The sequence below is a fragment of the Dryas octopetala genome, chromosome 2, assembly GCF_963921425.1.
Source record: "Dryas octopetala chromosome 2, drDryOcto1.1, whole genome shotgun sequence".
Taxonomy (NCBI): domain Eukaryota; kingdom Viridiplantae; phylum Streptophyta; class Magnoliopsida; order Rosales; family Rosaceae; genus Dryas; species Dryas octopetala.
The window spans coordinates 28412028-28429352 of record NC_141367.1 but is presented as its reverse complement, the minus strand read 5'-3'; the positions used below and the strand labels follow the sequence as shown (position 1 = coordinate 28429352).

Genomic DNA, 17325 nt, shown 5'->3' with positions numbered 1-17325 from the left:
TTAGCATAAGATGTCGCCCTTCCTTCAAGTCACCAGTCCCTATAGCTAGCAATAACTCACTTTTTATTTTCAGTGTTTTAGTGGACAACGTGTTTACTTATGCGATCGACTGTGGCCTCATCTTTTCTTTTTTTATGGCTCGATCTCTGTCCAAAGTTGTTCGCATATATTAATCTTGTCCTACACTTCAACAGTAGTCCAGGACTAATTCTAGCCCCTCTCTCTCTCTCTCTCTCTCTCTGGTAATTTTGTTCTAAAAGCAGATTCAAATACATAAATAATATTCCAGTACGTTGTCCCAAGAAATAGTACAGCCCAAGATTGTGAGCCACCCTCCATCTTCATCATCTCTATATAGACTATTATCAAGTTCATGATCCATACGTACTGGAACTGATCATATATATCATCAATTCATCATATCACTTAATTAATTAAGGAGATGAAGAAGAAGGTTTCAAGGGTTGCGCTGGTGGGGGTGGCACTAGCAGTAGCTTTGTGCTTGTTCTTCATCGATTTTCAGTTCACTGTCTCGTCAACCTCTACATTTCTCAATGCAACGGCATATTCATCACCAAACACTCGTCAAGGTATGAAATATCAAATATGCCCCTCTCCCCTCTCCCCTCTCCCCTCTCCCTTTTTTATTTATTATTTATTTCTTCATCAGACCCAATTAAATTCTGTGTTCATTTGCATATACGTCGTCGCCAACTAATTAGTAATTACAATAATTGTGTAATTGATTTTCCGTCAACATTTTAGTTGGTCCACTACTACTACCTACCTAACTATATTAATATCAGCATTTGGTCATTCTCTCTTATGGTGGATCATTTTATAGACTCATTTGATCTTCAAACTTGAGGACCCAAGTATTTCTCTTTCAATAATATATTTAATTTAACAATTATTAAATCTTTATTGCAGGAAGAAGACGTGAGAGAATGAAGTTGATTAGTAAATCGGAGCCATTCTCTCCTAAACTTTTGCAACTTCCTGTGGAAAGCCCAATCAAATGTGATCGTACTCCTCTACGTTATGATCTCTGCTCAATCAACAGCCCAACTGTTTTGGACCCAACCACATCCACATTCTTCACAACGAGCTCGGCCCAACCCCAATTGGCAGAAAGAGTTCGGCCCTACCCTCGAAAATTCGAAGACCTCGTAATGGCTCAAATCAAGGACCTCAAACTCACTTCCGGCCCACAAAGCCCAATGTGTAAAGTCGAACACAATGTCCCGGCCCTAGTATTTAGTGCTGGCGGGTACACGGGAAACTTCTTCCATGATTTCAATGACGGATTCATCCCTCTCTTTATCACCGTCAACACCATCCTTCTTGATCAAGACTTCGTGATTGTGGTTTCCGAAGCTCCTGATTGGTGGCCTAGTAAGTATGCAGATTTACTACACATGTTCACGAAGCACCCTATCATTGCCCTTGGAAATGATACAACCACCCATTGTTTCCCTTCTGCCAATATAGGCCTCATATCACATGGTTTCATGACTATAAATCAAACATTAATGCCCAACTCCAAAACGTTCATGCATTTTCGTGGGCTCCTTGGAAAAGTGTATAACCAACAAGCCCAACACAAATCCTTCAAAATCTCTTGGGCTCCTGACCCAACAAAATCTCGGCCACGCCTTGTTCTAGCCAGCCGCAAAAATGCTACTGGACGCATGATCATGAACCAGGCCCAATTGATCAGGTTGATAAAGAAAGTGGGTTTCGATGTAATAGTGTTTGAGCCCACAACCCACACCTCTTTGCATGAATCTTATGCATTGCTCAATTCAAGCCATGCTATGGTTGGGGTTCACGGTGCTGCACTCACACACTCCTTGTTCCTCCGGCCAGGCTCGGTGTTCATGCAGGTGGTTCCGATTGGGGTGGAGTGGGCCGCGAATGCGTTTTTCGGGAGGGTGGCAAGGGGGTTGAATTTGGAGTATTTTGAGTATAGGATTGGAGTGGAAGAGAGTAGCTTGGTGGACAAGTATGGGAATGATAGTTTATTGGTAAGGAACCCATTTGCTCTTCAGAAGAAAGGTTGGCCCACTAAGGTTATGGACATTTATTTAAAGGAGCAAAATGTCAAACTTGATTTGGTCAAATTTAGGGGATGTTTGAAGAAAGCTTATAAGAAGGCTAGGAAATTCATGGACAGGGATGGTTAGTATTTTGGTTGCAATGAAATAATGGAAGCAACAAATTAATGCAATTTATATATAGAGTTATTATATATGCGTATATGTAGTGGAAAAAAGAATATATATGCACTCTGTTTACAATTGAAGTCTTTTATTTTTTTTATTTTTAACGAGAAATGATCATTTGTTGTTCTAGCTAAATAGGGCATATTCGAGATGATCAGGTGGCTTCAGTTTGATTTTGATGGAAAAGGCCATGATAGAGAATTAGAGATAGAACAGTTTTTGTTTCACTCTTTTTCTGTTTCTCTTTCCTGGGCAATTTCGATCAAATTTTCCAAAATTTCATCCAAATTAGAAGTTCAGATATTAATTATACATTACGAATAAAAAATGACTAGAGAATCTTTTCACATAAAGCTCAAATTTGCATGTAGCTTATGAGTTAATTGGTTAAAAAGAGGCACGAACGTTTGATTTTTTGTTTTTTTAATAATAATGAGTCATGGTTGGTGACTTGGTGTGTAGAAAAAGAAAAGATTAATCTCTTGGAATATAGAGAAAAAATAAGAATATTTGTACGGTTTCAATTAATTAAAGCAATTTGTAATTAAGTAATATTTTTAAATTTGAATTTAAATTATTTAACCAAGTAGCCAACTCCGATCACTTAAAATAAGGGAACCATGTGGATGATTATGTGACCAATGAATCAAACCCTTTTTTTTTTTTTTTTAATTCATCGCTCCATACATGATATATCCCACGTTTTAAATCTCTGTGTCTCTCAATGTGAATGAAAGCACAACCCCAATTCCTTGAAAGCCATTAGCAACTTGTTCCATTGATCTTCCATCTTCCTCGATCTAGTTATATACTAGAAGTGAAGTGATCACTTGGGACTTGGGAGATGATAGCTTTAGCTAGGCAAGGACATGAAGAAGAGGGGTTTCAACGACTATGCTGCTGGGTCTGGCTTTCTGCTTCTGTTTTATTGTATTCCAGATCACCATCTTACAATCCTCCAGATTTCTTACTGCAACCCATTCAACAAAAACTCAAGGTATGATATTAATTACAGGCTTAATCAATAACATCTTAATTAATCCTCCAATTCCATGGTTAATTATATACATATATGTTCCCTTCAGTTATGTAATTCCTATCAATCAGCTATTATTTATGCTTCTAATTATTGTATGCTTTGCTATTATTTTTGCTTCCCACATCAAGAGCCATGCCAAGAGTTAAATCTCGCCTCTCTGGCCTTCTCAATTATTATTTTTTTGCATATATTTTAAAAGAAGTTTAAATAATATTAAGTATTACTTTCATATACACATGCATTGGTTCAGAAAAAAAGGTTATAATCTAAATGTAAAAGGCTGATTACAGTTATGTTACCTATGGATTCGCAAAAGTACTAAAAAAACTAATTACGTGGATACGTGCACAATGATCTTTATTATATTTTGTTCAATAGGTGTGAGTGCAACTTTTTTCCAATAGCATTTGCTGTTCTTATACATATTACATTGGTATTACACTATTACTCAACTTAACTCGTGGAGATCTAGCTGTAATTCCCATTCCCAATAACAAAATATTGGACGCATATATTAAACCATTGACTTTTTTTAATTACGTATACTTTCCCACTAACATAATATGATTTTTTATTTTTCTAGAACATATATAATGCCTAACTGATTAAGATTGATTTAGTGATCTTACATGCAATTTGTCACTACTTGTACTACCAGTCTCTCTGTATGCTTTTTCGTTTTTTCATAGTACTTTTTTTTTTTTCTGTATTTTTACTAAATATTGATTTCAGGAAGAACACCCGAAAGCTCAATTATATGTGGTCGCACACATCCAAGATATGATCTTTGCTCAATTAACGGCCCAGTTGTTCTGGATCCAACCACCTCTACATTATTCACTATGAGTTCGGCCCAATCCTCATTGGTGGAAAGAGTGCGACCCTACCCTCGAAAATTTGAGGACTACATAATGGGCCATATAAAGGACATCACACTCACTTCCAGCCCACGAGGCCCATCGTGTAAAGTCCAGCACAAGGCCCCGGCCCTAGTGTTCAGTGCTGGTGGGTACACAGGAAACTTCTTTCATGATTTCAATGATGGAACATCCCTCTCTTTATTACTATCAACACACTCCTCCTTGATCAAGACCTTGTGATTGTGGTTTCGGAAGCTTCTGATTGGTGGCTTAGTAAGTATGCAGAGTTACTAGACATGTTCACGAAGCACCCTATCATTACCCTAGGAAATGATACCACCACCCATTGTTTTCCTTCAGCTCACATAGGCCTTATGTCACATGGTTTCATGACCATAAATCAAACACTAATAACCAATTCAAAAACATATTTACATTTTCGTGGGCTCCTAGAAAAAGCCTATATCCAACAAGTCCGACATTCAATGTTTTTATCTCTCATCACATAACTTAACGTATGATGAGAGAGTTGGACAAAATAGGTATGTATATCCGTTACAAAAAAGATTTATTCCCACCTTTAATTATCCAAAATATCGACCACGACTTGTGCTAGTAAGCCATAACAATGTAAGCGGACGCATGATTATGAACCAGGACCAAGTGGCTCAGGTGATGAAGAATGTGGGTTTTGATGGTAATTGTGTTTGAGCCCACAGCCAACACATCAATGCATGAATCTTATGAACTATTGAATTCAAGCCATGCGATGGTGGGAGTGCACGGGGCAGCACTTACACATGCCTTATTTCTTCGGCCAGGTTCGGTGTTTGTGCAGGTGGTTCCAATTGGGGTGGAATGGGCTGCAGATGCGTTTTATGCGAGGATAGGGAGGGGATTAAATTTGGAGTATTTTGAGTATAGGATTAAAGGGGAAGAGAGTAGCTTAGTGGACAAGTATGGAAAATATAATATGATAGTAAAGAACCCATTTGCTCTTCAGAAGAAAGGTTGGCCCACTGAGATTATGAACATTTACTTGAAGGAACAGAATGTCAAACTTGATTTGGTCAGATTTAGGGGATATTTGAGGAAAGCTTATAAGAAGGCAGAGAAATTTATGGAAAAAGAATGTTAATGTGTTTATTTTTTAATCGGAATCCATGAACACAATTTACAGAATTTGTTATTTATAAAGTCATTGCCCACTTTATCATTTCCAAGTGTAATTAAGGACTTATATTTAATTTAATTTTTGTTTTTTTTTTTTATTTCGTAGAGGGAGAATCGAATTGAACTTGAGATATTTTTTAAAATTGAAAATAAAAATATCACTAGACCAATAGTGGCATAGCGTAAGTAAAGATACACACGAACACGTGCACAAAACCATAAGCCTCTTGATTCTCTAGATCAAGAATGCTAAGAATAGGATTCTATACCTTGTTGATCCCGTATGGATATTAAGTTGATAGAAACGTTCTAAGAGAAGTTCTCAATTTTATTTTACACACGACAGCCCGTATTTATGTGAAGATGCCAAAGACAATTTATATAATATTTATAAGATATAAAAAAGATTTTCTAATGAATCTCTTTATATTTTTGAAAGGAGAAGGATGAATATTTTTAATAGGCCACGTTTTTACGATAAATGTGAAGATTAAGTATGTTTTTGCCATAAATGTAAAGATTATATAGGTGAGATTTGAAAGGATGAGTATAGGAGCGTTGCTATTTGAAGTCCAAATTTGCTCAATTAATCTTCCAACTAAAATTTTAACATGTGAAATTACATTAACTTCCCTCATTAAATTTTGTTATTTGCTATTTTTTATTCTTTTTCAAACTTTTAAAGTGAAAGAAGAAAAGAAGAGGCATTGTTAGTACTTAGCAGTACATGTGGTAATACGTATTCACGTTCATGTTTAATGAACACGAACACAATATGACACGAACCCATTATGACACGAACTTGTTTAATTATTGTTCAAATAGTGATACATAAGCTTACAAAAAAATGACAATATGTAATCATGAGTGTAATTCGATGGACAAAATTGTTTTATTATTAAGGTCTAGATCGTCTCCTACGATAAATGACACTTCTTTCATACGCAATGCGTTTTATTAAATACGTTTTCATGAGATAACCCATACGTAATACGACACTCCTCTCCATACACAATGCGTTTTATTAAATATTCGACACTCATCTACTTTTCTTTTTGGGATACCCCATACGTATAATGTATACGACACACTCCTTTCTGGCTCTCCTTCTCTTGCACTCCCAATTCCACCACCATGGACGTGAAGCTGTTTCAAAGCTTCAATGCCCACTGCTTCTACCCATCATACCTTAAGATCTCCCAAACCCATTTCCTATTTGGTCTCCCGGACCATTTTTAAAACCACCCATAATGTTTTCGATCAAATCCTTCAGGAAAACAGTACCATGCTCTCCAAGTTTCTTATTCTTCTTTAACCTTTCCCATTAGGTATTGAAATTTTTGTGTACGTGCATATGCATCAATTTCTTGTTTGTTTTACATTTATCATTAGGTGTTATGTACGGAGTCCCTTTCACTATACTTTTTTTGTTGGATACCTATAGGCGATACGACACTCCTCTACTTTTCTTCTTGGGATACTCCATACGTATAACATATACGACACACTCATTTTTGGCTCTCCTTCTCTTTCACTCCCAATTCCACCACCATGGATGTGAAGCTGTTTCAAAGCTTCAATGCCCACTGCTTCAGCCCACCATACCTCAAGATCTCCCAGACCCATTTCCTATTTGGTCTCTCGGACCATTTTTAAAACCACCCATAATGTTTTCGATCAATCCTATAAGAAAACAATATCATGCTCTCCGAGTTTCTTATTCTTCTTCAACCTTTCCCATTATGTATTGAAATTGTTGTGTTACATGCATGTGCATCAATTTCTTGTTTGTTTTAGATTTATCATTATATGTTATGTTATTATGGAGTCTCTTTCACTATACTTCTTCTGGTGAGACATATGTGTTCCATTCACCAAGTAATCTTTGGATTCAAAATCGAGCTTTTTCAAAATTGGGGGTGAAAGAAATTGCTAAAACGAAAGCATTGGTTCCAACGGTGGCTTATTCCCTATTTTTTATTTTTCATATATTCAAAGTGAAAAAAGGAAAGAAAAGTGGCATCGTTAGTACTTAGTAATAGATGTTCGTGTTCTTATTCATAGTGTGTTCGTGTTAAATATTGGTAAATTTTAATTTGACAGTTTTGATTAATTTTTGTCACAATATTATAATGAATTCATTTTTATTCATTATGGTAAACATTACCATTATGGTGGATAGATGGCACGTATTACATAACCACATTTTTGTGACACGTGTCACCCATTCATCATAGTGGTAATGCTTATCAACACAAAAAGCAAAAATGAACTCATTTCCAATAAGGAAGATGAACAAATATTATTAATTTTTTTAAAAATGTATTGTTTGTCACAAATTTTTAGGGATGAAAAGGGATTATAAAATTTGAAAACGGACAACAAAAGGACTACTGTTTAAATAGTGATACGTAAGCCTACCCAAAACGACAGTTAGTGATACGTAATCACGGGTGTAATTCGATGTACGAAAACATTTTATTAATAAAATCCGGATCGTCTCCTACGTGATACGACAGAAACGACACTCCTCTTCATACGCAATGCCTTTTATTAAATATTTTTTTCTTGGACAATTGTACGATACGACACTCCTCTACTTTTCTTCTTGGGATACGCATACGTATAACTTTACGCCACACTCTCCGACCCCACCACCGCTGATCGGCCATCCACCGACTCCTCTCCTGCTCACCTTCTCTCTCACTCCCAATTCCACCACCATGGACGCGAAGCTGTTCAAAGCTTCAATGCCCACCGCTTCAGCCCACCATACCTCAAGATCGCCCAGACCCATTTCCCATTTGGTCTCCCGGACCATTTCCAGAACCACCCACAATGTTTTTGGACCAAATCTCGGAGGAAAACAGTACCATCCTCTCCGAATTTATTCTTCTTCTTCTTCAACCTTTCCGATCAGGTACTGAAAATTTTCTGTGCGTTATATGGATCAGTTTCTTGTTTGTTTTACATTGATCGGTAAGTGCTATGTTATTGCTGATTAAGCTCATCTTTCATTGTTGACTGTTGGTGGTGGTGTTGTTCCTTTTAATTGTTCTGAACCTTTGAGAATAATACATATATTTGGATCATAAATAGCAAAGAATTGGGCATATCCGCATATTCTAAGTGAAAAAGATACGTGTGTCTGAAAGAGAGTAAATTGGGATTGTATTTCCATTTTAAGCTATTCGCTTAAAGTTTCGGATAAATTTCAGCAATGTTTTGGAGCAGCATGCCCATGAGGATTTTACCAATCTAATTCCATCTTAGATAGCTTTCAAAATTCAAAGGGTTGTGAGGTTATATTCACTGATTTTCAGTTGGATTAGTCAAAGTTTTACCACAATAGTGTACTTGCAAAGAACTGTACTCCAGGCATGGTAGCTTTTCCAAAAGCAACCCATTGAGGTTACCAATGTGGTCCAGCAGCTATTTACAATTTTACCTGCTAGTTAAGTTCAGTCTTGGCCTCTTGGGTGATCTTACAATGATTTAAAAATGATCAGCTGACTCATTTTTTACTGTTCATATGACATATGAGCTGCTTTTGTTGTTTGTTCTTATTAATTTGCAACTTATATTGCTCTCTTATTGTGCTTGAGATTGAGCGTGACGATTGAGCTATTGTTCCAAATAAAATAACTTGGGGTCTACCAACCAAATGCTGTATATGTTGTAAAATCATGTTATGTTTATTCAGGCAGCCAGAAATTTATCCATGGGAACTTATTTCTGTTGCAATATTATACTCGATATATCATAACTAGTTCAATATGAAAACTATGTATCAGGAGGTTTATGTTGCCTCATTTTATCTAGCCATTTTGGGCATAACTACTGATATTACACCTTTTTTGTATAGATATTCAAAGAAAAGGGTGGATGAGAGTGAAATCTTAACTCTAGACAGTATAAGACACTCTTTAATTCGACAAGAGGATAGCATAATATTTAGCCTTTTGGAGAGGGCCCAGTATTGTTATAATTATGACACATATGACCATGATGCATTCTCAATGGAAGGATTTCGTGGGTCACTGGTGGAATTTATGGTCAGCGAAACTGAAAAGCTCCATGCCCAGGTAATCTAAAGGAGATAAAAAAGATTAATATAACTACTATAATCCTATTGTTCATGAATGTTAAGTAGCAAGCTAGAAGGGAGCCTCAATCATGACGCCATAAATTTTCTTAATTGCCTTTCACTTTGCAAGCCAGGTGGGCAGATACAAGGGCCCAGATGAACATCCTTTCTTCCCAGCATACTTACCTGAGCCAATGCTTCCTCCTTTGCAGTACCCACAGGTAATTGCTATACACAGAACATGATACTTACCTATGTTTATCAGTTTATATAATTTCTAAAACCACCTGGCTATTTTTCAAATATCCCAAAGACCTCATTTGACAAGTTTAAGTAACTTTTTATTGATGCTGTTGCTGAGTTATTTCTTTCCTGATTTGCCCTTTCTCTGATATCAACTAGGTTCTGCATCCTTATGCTGATTCAATTAATATAAACAAGAAGGTTTGGAATATGTATTTTAGAGATCTTCTCCCCAGATTAGTGAAAGCAGGAGATGATGGTAATTGTGGATCAGCTGCTGTTTGTGATACACTTTGTTTGCAGGTAAGCCACTGAACCACTTTTAAGTGAATTGTATAGATGTTATGATTCTCATGTGACCACTTCTTTTAAGAAAAATTTAACAGTAAGTTGCAATAAAAACTAACTAAAAACACAAATAAATAGTTGCGTGTCGCATTTTAAAGTTCATAGACCAATGAGAGGTGGGTTAAATTTTAAGGGGTATTAGTGAAGCTTCTCCTTCCAATATTGGATATTTGCCACAGGCACTCTCGAAGAGAATCCACTACGGCAAATTTGTTGCAGAGGCAAAATTTCGTCAATCCCCTGCTGAATATGAGGATGCAATTAGAGCACAAGTAAAGTTTCTCCCTTATTCATCCAATCATCCTTAGGTTTGTGGGTTATTTCATGTTTTGCTTGTGATTCATTACCTCACATTAGAAGTCCTTGTTTCTTGTGCTGGTATGTGGTTCTTGCAGGACAGGGTTCAGTTGATGGCCTTGCTGACATTTGAATCAGTGGAAGCAGTCATCAAGAGGAGAGTAGCGATGAAGACTAAAACATATGGGCAGGAGGTGAAAATCAACCAAGAGGAAGATGCAGCCGACACTGTATATAAAATCAAGCCACCTTTAGTTGCCAATCTGTATGGGGAATGGATCATGCCTCTGACAAAGGAAGTTCAGGTTGAATACCTATTGAGAAGATTGGATTGAATAAAATGAGAAAACACAGTTAGCTAGTTGGCCAGTTTTCTATTTTAGAGTTGAGCCCATGCTGGGATTTTATAATTTTGTTGCAAATGTGAATGACTTCGAGTTTATGATTCAAACTTGTTAATTAGTAGAATTTTTAATATTTATATGTGCAGCATCCTTGTCATCTATTTGGCTTTTCTCTGAATTAGTCCTTGGATGCTAAACTCAACTCATATAGGCCATGGAGGATTCATTCTGCATATCTCCAAAGACACTTGTCATTGTCAAATGGCCTGGAAATTAAGCGACCTTGACCCTACCATGTGCACCTAGCACCTTTGCTCAACCGAAAAGCCAAAAAAGACTAAAAAGGAGTGAGAAAAAAAGAAGTTAATTTGATCCTATATTCGCTTTAGTTAGTTTCTTAATTATTTGTTGGTGATATTGATTTACTATTCCTCATCAGTATTTTTATCTTACACCTGTGAGGCTGTGACGACCTGCCCCGTCCGTGCAGCTATTGAGAGGCATTATGAATGTCTCTCTGAAGTCTGAACCAAGAATAGTTTAGAGAGGTCTTAAAAAGAAAGAGGCATTTATAATGCTAGAGTTATATTTTCAAATTTCTTTAAAAAAATGACAAAAAAGGAATGAACATTTGATTTGATGTAGTGTATGACATTTATTTTTTTTTGTCCGAGTTAATTCTGAGTTCGAATATTATGGATGATAGTTAATTACTAGAAAAAATGACCACAATCTTTTTAATAACTTCAGTTTTGACTAATGAATTGAGAAATATTTCAAATTTTATTAGTATGAATATGATAAGAGGAAATTTGATAAATAGCCTCATCCAACACCGAAAGTTTGAAACTTGGAACCATGCAAAGTTAGAAGATCGTGAAAAATCGCATGCGAAGCGCAGTAAATTCAGTGGCCCACTCACGCGCAAGTACAGAAATACCCTCTACAGACTAGAGTGTTTAACTCGGGGGATTGTCTGTTGCGGGTTTCCAGAAACACCGCACGATACATCGCGACTTTACTCTATTCCTGTTCCTGTTTTGTTGATAAGTGTGAGCGCGCGTGTTTGTCTTCATCCGCCACCTTCAGATTTGGCGACAGTGAGTGAGGCTCTTTTTATGTACTCACTGTTCACTCAGTAGTGTGTGTACTCATACAGTCATACGAAAGAGAATGGAGAAAGCTCTCACAAAAGTGAATAGCTTAAAAGTTGGGAGCTTATGGATCTCAAAGAAAGCCAAAGAAGAGTTCTCTAACATCACTGAGGATTTCACTGTGAGTATAGATTTTGTGTTCATGGTCTAGACATCACTCTTTTTGTTTAATCTTGTACCCTTTTTGCTTTTGCTTTGATTATATTCTTGTCATTGTTTCTGTTTCCTTTTCTGGTGATGATTTCTGTAATGTGGCTTGAATCTAACTGTACCCAGTTCATACTTTTTCTAATCTTGCTTTTCATCATTTGTAATTACCGGTGGATGAGATCTGATCTGTTAGGTTTTTGGCTGAAAAAGAGTAGATTGGAAGATGGGTTTTTTTAATCTTGGTTGATTCTATTGCTGTGTTCCTTTCTGTGCAATAAAGATTTAAGGGTTTTTATTTTACAGATGAGTGATTAATCTCAGGGTTATATGTGTTCTTATGATTTATGATATTTGCACTTTCCTATTTCTCTGGTTGATCCATTATGGTTGGCATCTCTGGAAAATAGTCAATTAAAAGGAAAACCAAGATTTAAAGGAAAAGATGAAAAAGGACAGAACTTTATAAAAACATCCTGACTGCAGTAATTGTGCAAGTATTTGCGCATTATTGATTAGATTGTTTGTTGTTGCAGACTTTCTCAAATACTGTTGAGGAGAAGGCAAAATGGGTTTTCAACAAACTAAAAGGTGTGGAACCATATTTACCATAGTTTTGCTTAAGTGCAGATGAGGCAATATTTTGAAATGAGTATTCATCTTTTTTCTCTTGCAAGATATTACTTGTCAAATTCATTTCATGTTAGACCTCTTTCTAGTCCACACAATGCCATTTAGTCCTTTTTCCTTTAAGCCAAAATGAACATCTACCATAAAAATGATAATGTTTATTGATCAAAAGATGACCTTTCTTTCTTTGATGATTCTTCTACAGGAAAGCCACCAAAAAGCTTACCGGAACTCCTTCGAGACTATAACTTGCCACCGGGGCTCTTTCCGCAGAACATAACCTGTTATGAATTTAATGAATCAAACTCAAAGCTGATTGTGTACTTGCCCTCTGCATGTGAAGTTAGCTTCAAGGATTCCTCTGTTGTGAGGTATGCAACCCGGGTAAAGGCAATTCTACTGAGGGGAAAGCTCACAGGGATAGAGGGGATGAAGACAAAGGTTGTAGTATGGGTTAAGGTGACTAGTGTGGTAGTCGAAAGTTCCAAGTCCGATAAGGTGTGGTTTACGGCCGGCGTAAAGAAGTCGAGACCCAAGGATGTCTACATAACACCACGGGACTCTGTTAGAGTGGAAGAATTCTGAATTCAGAGTATATTGGGCATCACCATTGTCATTAGTGGGAAGATGAGCTGAATTCTTGCTAGTTTTTTACTTAGTAGGCCTTTATATGGCTGCTTTCTTTTTGTTTTGGCCATTTCTTTTTGACAATGTCAAATGCAGCACTGTTATGTGGTTATTGAAAATCTCATTTTTTGGGTGTTGGATAAATATCAATGTCGGGATGGATAATGCAAATTGCTTCTTCTTTTGCTTTTGATGTGCATTCCATTTTGGGCAAAAGTTGAGTCAGTAGATACTAGATAGTTATATAGTCTATTCGCATTCTATATTTCTGCTGGAGTGATTTCAGAAACTTGAAACCTTCTTCTCTATTTTGATAAATGCAATTTAATTAGGAGCAAATCAGAGAATTTCTTACATTGAAAGAATATTAATACAAAATCACTTTTCTCTGTAGACCGAATGAATTTTCTATGGTGAATTTTGCTACTGCAACTCTTCTCATCTGCGTCCCAAATCACAAAGGAACCACATTTGAATCGCGAAGAATCTCGTATAGTGATATAACATTCTCTATAGTCAACAGGAAGATAATGCACCATTCAAGAAAATCTGACTTTCTGTTTTGAAGGACTTCTTGCAAGAAATGAATATTGTGCTGCATGGAAAGAATGATTTAGTTCAAAAGAACATATGAATTTAAGATGTATATATAGCATTTTCGATATTTAGTTAGAGTGAGTGAAGGGAAAAACTACCTCTACAAATTTCAACTTGAAATCCAAATTTCCAAAGCGCTGTGTAACCTCATACTCCTCCCGTAGGTACTCATATATTTTAGCATACTTTGCATCCCTCCAAGCAATTTCTGATCTGATAGATGAAGACCAAATGAATATGAGACAAATGCTAGGTTATGAACCAAACTTATATATCCAAATTTTTGCTGCCTAAAGATAAGGAAAGATGTCAATTAAATCATAGTAATTGTCTTCAGGAAATAAATTGGGGGTCATTCTGATGTTTGTTCAGCCACGACAGTAGTATATATGCTGAAATTTCACATAAGTTTGTACCAAGATTTATAAACAGGGAAGAAGTTGAAACCAATGAGCAGAAACAACCATATTCAAGGTCAGTAAGAAAACTTGATCATCCAGCATGCAGAAGGAACAATTTGGCACTTATCAATTGCAAAGAGTATATGGCAAGATTCTGAAGTATCACTTAAAACAACCAATGAGAGGTACGATGGTATTACCTCTCAAAAAGACCAACTTTGAGAATTACATCAGCTAGGGTTGAGTTAGCCTTCCCAACAAGTTGAAGGAGCTTCTTTTTATCCATTGTGAAAGTTCCAGTCTTTTCCATGCCACGATTTATATCTGTAAACTCTTCAAGCATACCATCAATCTGGAGAGAGAGAGAGAGAGAGAGAGCCACACCCCGGGAGGTATAGAGAAAGATTTAGACTGTCATAAATCTAAAGTTTAGATTCGACCAAGACTCATTGCAACATGTGATTCTGTTTCAAGAAATATCAGAGATGTTTATATGTCATTACAAGCATGACAGAAGGTTCTCCAGAGATTTTTAATGCACCAATTCTAGTTTACAAAGAAAGCAAGATAGCACCACAATGCTGCCTTTTCTACAACGGAGCTAGGGGAAACATAAAACTGAATACTGGATAGGAATTACCTGTGAAACAAAATAATCTAAAGCAATGCTTTGGCCAAGCACACTTCCAATAATGCGGATACCATCAGTGTCCAGAGTTTTAAGAACTATGTAGTCTGGGCCACCCTGCATATCCTCAACCAGCTGTGGTTTCTCTTTTACAGCATAATCTAATGCAAGGACACATGGAGAGCCAAACAGTGAATTATCATCTTATTTAAAAAGCCAAGGAAAAATTGTTTAGACACAAATGTGGATAAATATAAGTATACCAAAGCTGAACAACTGAGAAGAATATGGGAAACAAAAGCAATGAGCACACTAGTATAAATTAATTATATGACTGAACTATTCAAGGTAGTTTTACAATTCCAACTGCACCATTTGAAGAATGTGGTAACATGCAAAGGCAGATTATTTTTGGACTGTTTGAGAATAAAAGTACATTGTAAATTTGTAATAAGGATTCTAATTTAGTTACAATATTTAGTTTCCTATTTGTTTAGGGGTAATCTAGTTTTCTAAATTAAGTGATTTGGTTGTTTTTTAGTTTCTTATTGTGATTAGAATTGTACTCTGTTTAACCCTTTTAGGGTTACAATTAATGAATTTTGTTCTCTACCTACTTTCTCAACACGGTATCAGAGCATTGTTTTATGACCTACTCTTCTTAAGGAAAAAAAATTTCTGCCACTTCTCCAGGGAAATTCCAAGACCCCAATCATCCAGTACAATCTAAAGGTTAAGCCCAATGGAAGTACCCATTGCATGTAAGTAAAATGTGAGATGCCTGATATGGTAAGATTAAGTTCCAAATTTAATGATAAAGTCAAACTACTAGTTGTGATCAACACTTTTTATCTTCATCCAGACTATTTACGGGTCATCTTAGATGCTAATATGTAAGGAAAAACATATTTTATGAAACCCTCATGCTATTTACAAATTTGGAACACACTACTATCCGTAAAAATATTAGTATTTGACAACTCAGTGAAACTGAGCAGAACTAAAATCAAGTGTCAGATCACAGCTAGAAGTCAAATGAAGTAGGATCTTCATAAAGAAATTTACCGTCTTTCCTCATCTCTGGAAGCAATCCTGAAGCATGTCTTGTAACTAGTTTCAGGTAAGCTTCAACTTCATGATCCTCAACATTAAACAAAACAGCAGATCCATACTGGAAAATGACCATGTAACGCCAGTAACTTGGATCCCCCCAGAGTCCTAGTCCCTAAATGAAAGCAACAAGATACCAGAAGAACTGTCATATTGATTATACTAAATGTTGTATTAGATATGCGATTGCAACTCCATACTTATTTAGGATAAGATATTTAAAATTGGTCAAAGCAAATTAGGCTAAGCAGCCTAAACCACACTTCTCTTGCTCGTGGATTGCATAAAGATGTTTCCAAATTCCCTCTTGTTATTGCCCAACGAAGAAAAATCGATGCATTGCATAGCACCAAAGCAAATTTAATGCCCCCAAAATGAGTTGTTTATATATATATCATGAGGAATGGTCCCAAGAAAAAAATTTAGTTACAGCAAGAACTTCAACCGGCAAGTATTTGATTGTTTAACGAATCATCTTACAGTTTTTTCTGAAGGGAAATCGCAAAATCTGAGGGCAATATAATTTGATGAACGAGAAGTAGCAGGAATGACATTGCTTAAATGCTCGGCTTGCATGCTCTTCAAATTGATACTGCGAAAACCATGAATCTGAGAAAGCCAAATCATAAAGAACATAGGCAGAACAACAGAGAAACGTGCGAGAGAACGACAGATGAAACCAACCCAGAAACGAAATTCAGAATCACAGATCAAAATATGAAAAAGAAAAGCATAGAGACATTAAACCAAAAAACAAAAGTAACAATGCTTAAAGGCCTCATTTCAAAACCAAAGCTTAAAGGCATGTTCTTTAAGAGATGTCATTAGCTTGAACAAACCATAAACACATATGGAGGCAGAGCCACATAAATTTATGACGGAACAATCAAAACCCACATGAGAATCAACATAATTAAGAACTGTAACGGCTAACCTGGTACAAAGAAAGTAGGCTTTAATAGAAATTTTTCCGGTTTCCTCGTCTTCCTTGGCTTGGCTCTGAGAATAAGAGGAAGGCCCAGAGTCAAAATCATTGGGGTCAATGGAGACCCGAGATGGGATTGCAGAGAAAGGTCTTGAATTGAGGAAGTTGAAGTGGAAGGTGGGGAAGGAGGAGCTTGAAGAAGGAGGTGGGAGATGGAGAGGCTTGGCAGCAAGAGAAGATTTGGATGCTGTGGAGGCTATGTGGTTGAGGAGAAGAGAAGCTGCTCTCCACCTCCCCATTAACTGAAAGTTTAAGGTTTTGGAAGTTTTAGTTACAGTGTGTTTGGAAGTTAAGGTTTTCAAGGGAAGCAAAGTTTTGGTTTTTTGGTACGTCACTGCTTGTTTCCAAAGTTTCGGTAAGGACGACATGTCGTTTTATATCTTAAAATAAACGACGTGAAGTCTTCTGTCATTAGCGACACTACCGTTGT

General features: G+C 36.5%; 4 protein-coding genes and 1 pseudogene across 4 annotated transcripts; 4 read left to right on the top strand and 1 right to left on the bottom strand.

The window, feature by feature from the left end:
- The first annotated feature begins 442 nt into the window (after window positions 1–442).
- Window positions 443–2222, top strand: LOC147295196 (xylan glycosyltransferase MUCI21-like). Its single transcript, XM_086234111.1, has 2 exons — window positions 443–590; window positions 931–2222. The coding sequence occupies exons 1-2, from the start codon at window positions 443–445 to the stop codon at window positions 2184–2186; spliced, it is 1404 nt and encodes a 467-aa protein (XP_086090237.1). The 3' UTR covers window positions 2187–2222.
- Window positions 2223–2664: 442 nt separating this feature from the next.
- On the top strand, window positions 2665–5262 carry LOC147295195 (xylan glycosyltransferase MUCI21-like; annotated as a pseudogene).
- Window positions 5263–7903: 2641 nt separating this feature from the next.
- On the top strand, window positions 7904–10739 carry CM3 (chorismate mutase 3). Its single transcript, XM_086233010.1, has 6 exons — window positions 7904–8217; window positions 9163–9382; window positions 9519–9605; window positions 9787–9930; window positions 10155–10247; window positions 10371–10739. Exons 1-6 carry the CDS (start codon window positions 8021–8023, stop codon window positions 10605–10607), a joined length of 978 nt encoding a protein of 325 aa, XP_086089136.1. The 5' UTR covers window positions 7904–8020; the 3' UTR covers window positions 10608–10739.
- An 888-nt stretch (window positions 10740–11627) lies between these two features.
- Window positions 11628–13360, top strand: LOC147295193 (DUF538 family protein (Protein of unknown function, DUF538)). Its single transcript, XM_086231326.1, has 3 exons — window positions 11628–11891; window positions 12454–12508; window positions 12753–13360. Exons 1-3 carry the CDS (start codon window positions 11790–11792, stop codon window positions 13130–13132), a joined length of 537 nt encoding a protein of 178 aa, XP_086087452.1. The 5' UTR covers window positions 11628–11789; the 3' UTR covers window positions 13133–13360.
- Window positions 13361–13490: 130 nt separating this feature from the next.
- On the bottom strand, window positions 13491–17157 carry RRG (sporulation protein (DUF155)). The gene is made up of 7 exons (XM_086231325.1): window positions 16845–17157; window positions 16391–16502; window positions 15866–16025; window positions 14813–14961; window positions 14373–14524; window positions 13870–13984; window positions 13491–13769 (listed from the first exon to the last, which is right to left on the bottom strand). The coding sequence occupies exons 1-7, from the start codon at window positions 17132–17134 to the stop codon at window positions 13629–13631; spliced, it is 1119 nt and encodes a 372-aa protein (XP_086087451.1). The 5' UTR covers window positions 17135–17157; the 3' UTR covers window positions 13491–13628.
- Between the last annotated feature and the right edge of the window lie 168 nt (window positions 17158–17325).

What these genes read in the sequence shown, in the direction of transcription:
- LOC147295196 (XM_086234111.1), top strand. Translation starts at nt 443, where the DNA reads ATGAAGAAGAAGGTTTCAAGGGTTGCGCTGGTGGGGGTGGCACTAGCA. An exon ending in ATCACCAAACACTCGTCAAG is followed by an intron (nt 591 to 930) that starts GTATGAAATATC and finishes TCTTTATTGCAG; the next exon opens with GAAGAAGACGTGAGAGAATG.
- CM3 (XM_086233010.1), top strand. Translation starts at nt 8,021, where the DNA reads ATGGACGCGAAGCTGTTCAAAGCTTCAATGCCCACCGCTTCAGCCCAC. An exon ending in CTGAAAAGCTCCATGCCCAG is followed by an intron (nt 9,383 to 9,518) that starts GTAATCTAAAGG and finishes TTTGCAAGCCAG; the next exon opens with GTGGGCAGATACAAGGGCCC. An exon ending in GTGATACACTTTGTTTGCAG is followed by an intron (nt 9,931 to 10,154) that starts GTAAGCCACTGA and finishes TATTTGCCACAG; the next exon opens with GCACTCTCGAAGAGAATCCA.
- LOC147295193 (XM_086231326.1), top strand. Translation starts at nt 11,790, where the DNA reads ATGGAGAAAGCTCTCACAAAAGTGAATAGCTTAAAAGTTGGGAGCTTA. An exon ending in ACATCACTGAGGATTTCACT is followed by an intron (nt 11,892 to 12,453) that starts GTGAGTATAGAT and finishes TTGTTGTTGCAG; the next exon opens with ACTTTCTCAAATACTGTTGA. An exon ending in GGTTTTCAACAAACTAAAAG is followed by an intron (nt 12,509 to 12,752) that starts GTGTGGAACCAT and finishes ATTCTTCTACAG; the next exon opens with GAAAGCCACCAAAAAGCTTA.
- RRG (XM_086231325.1), bottom strand. Translation starts at nt 17,134, where the DNA reads ATGGGGAGGTGGAGAGCAGCTTCTCTTCTCCTCAACCACATAGCCTCC. An exon ending in ATTTCCCTTCAGAAAAAACT is followed by an intron (nt 16,026 to 16,390) that starts GTAAGATGATTC and finishes GCTTTCATTTAG; the next exon opens with GGACTAGGACTCTGGGGGGA. An exon ending in TAGATTATTTTGTTTCACAG is followed by an intron (nt 14,525 to 14,812) that starts GTAATTCCTATC and finishes CTCTCTCTCCAG; the next exon opens with ATTGATGGTATGCTTGAAGA.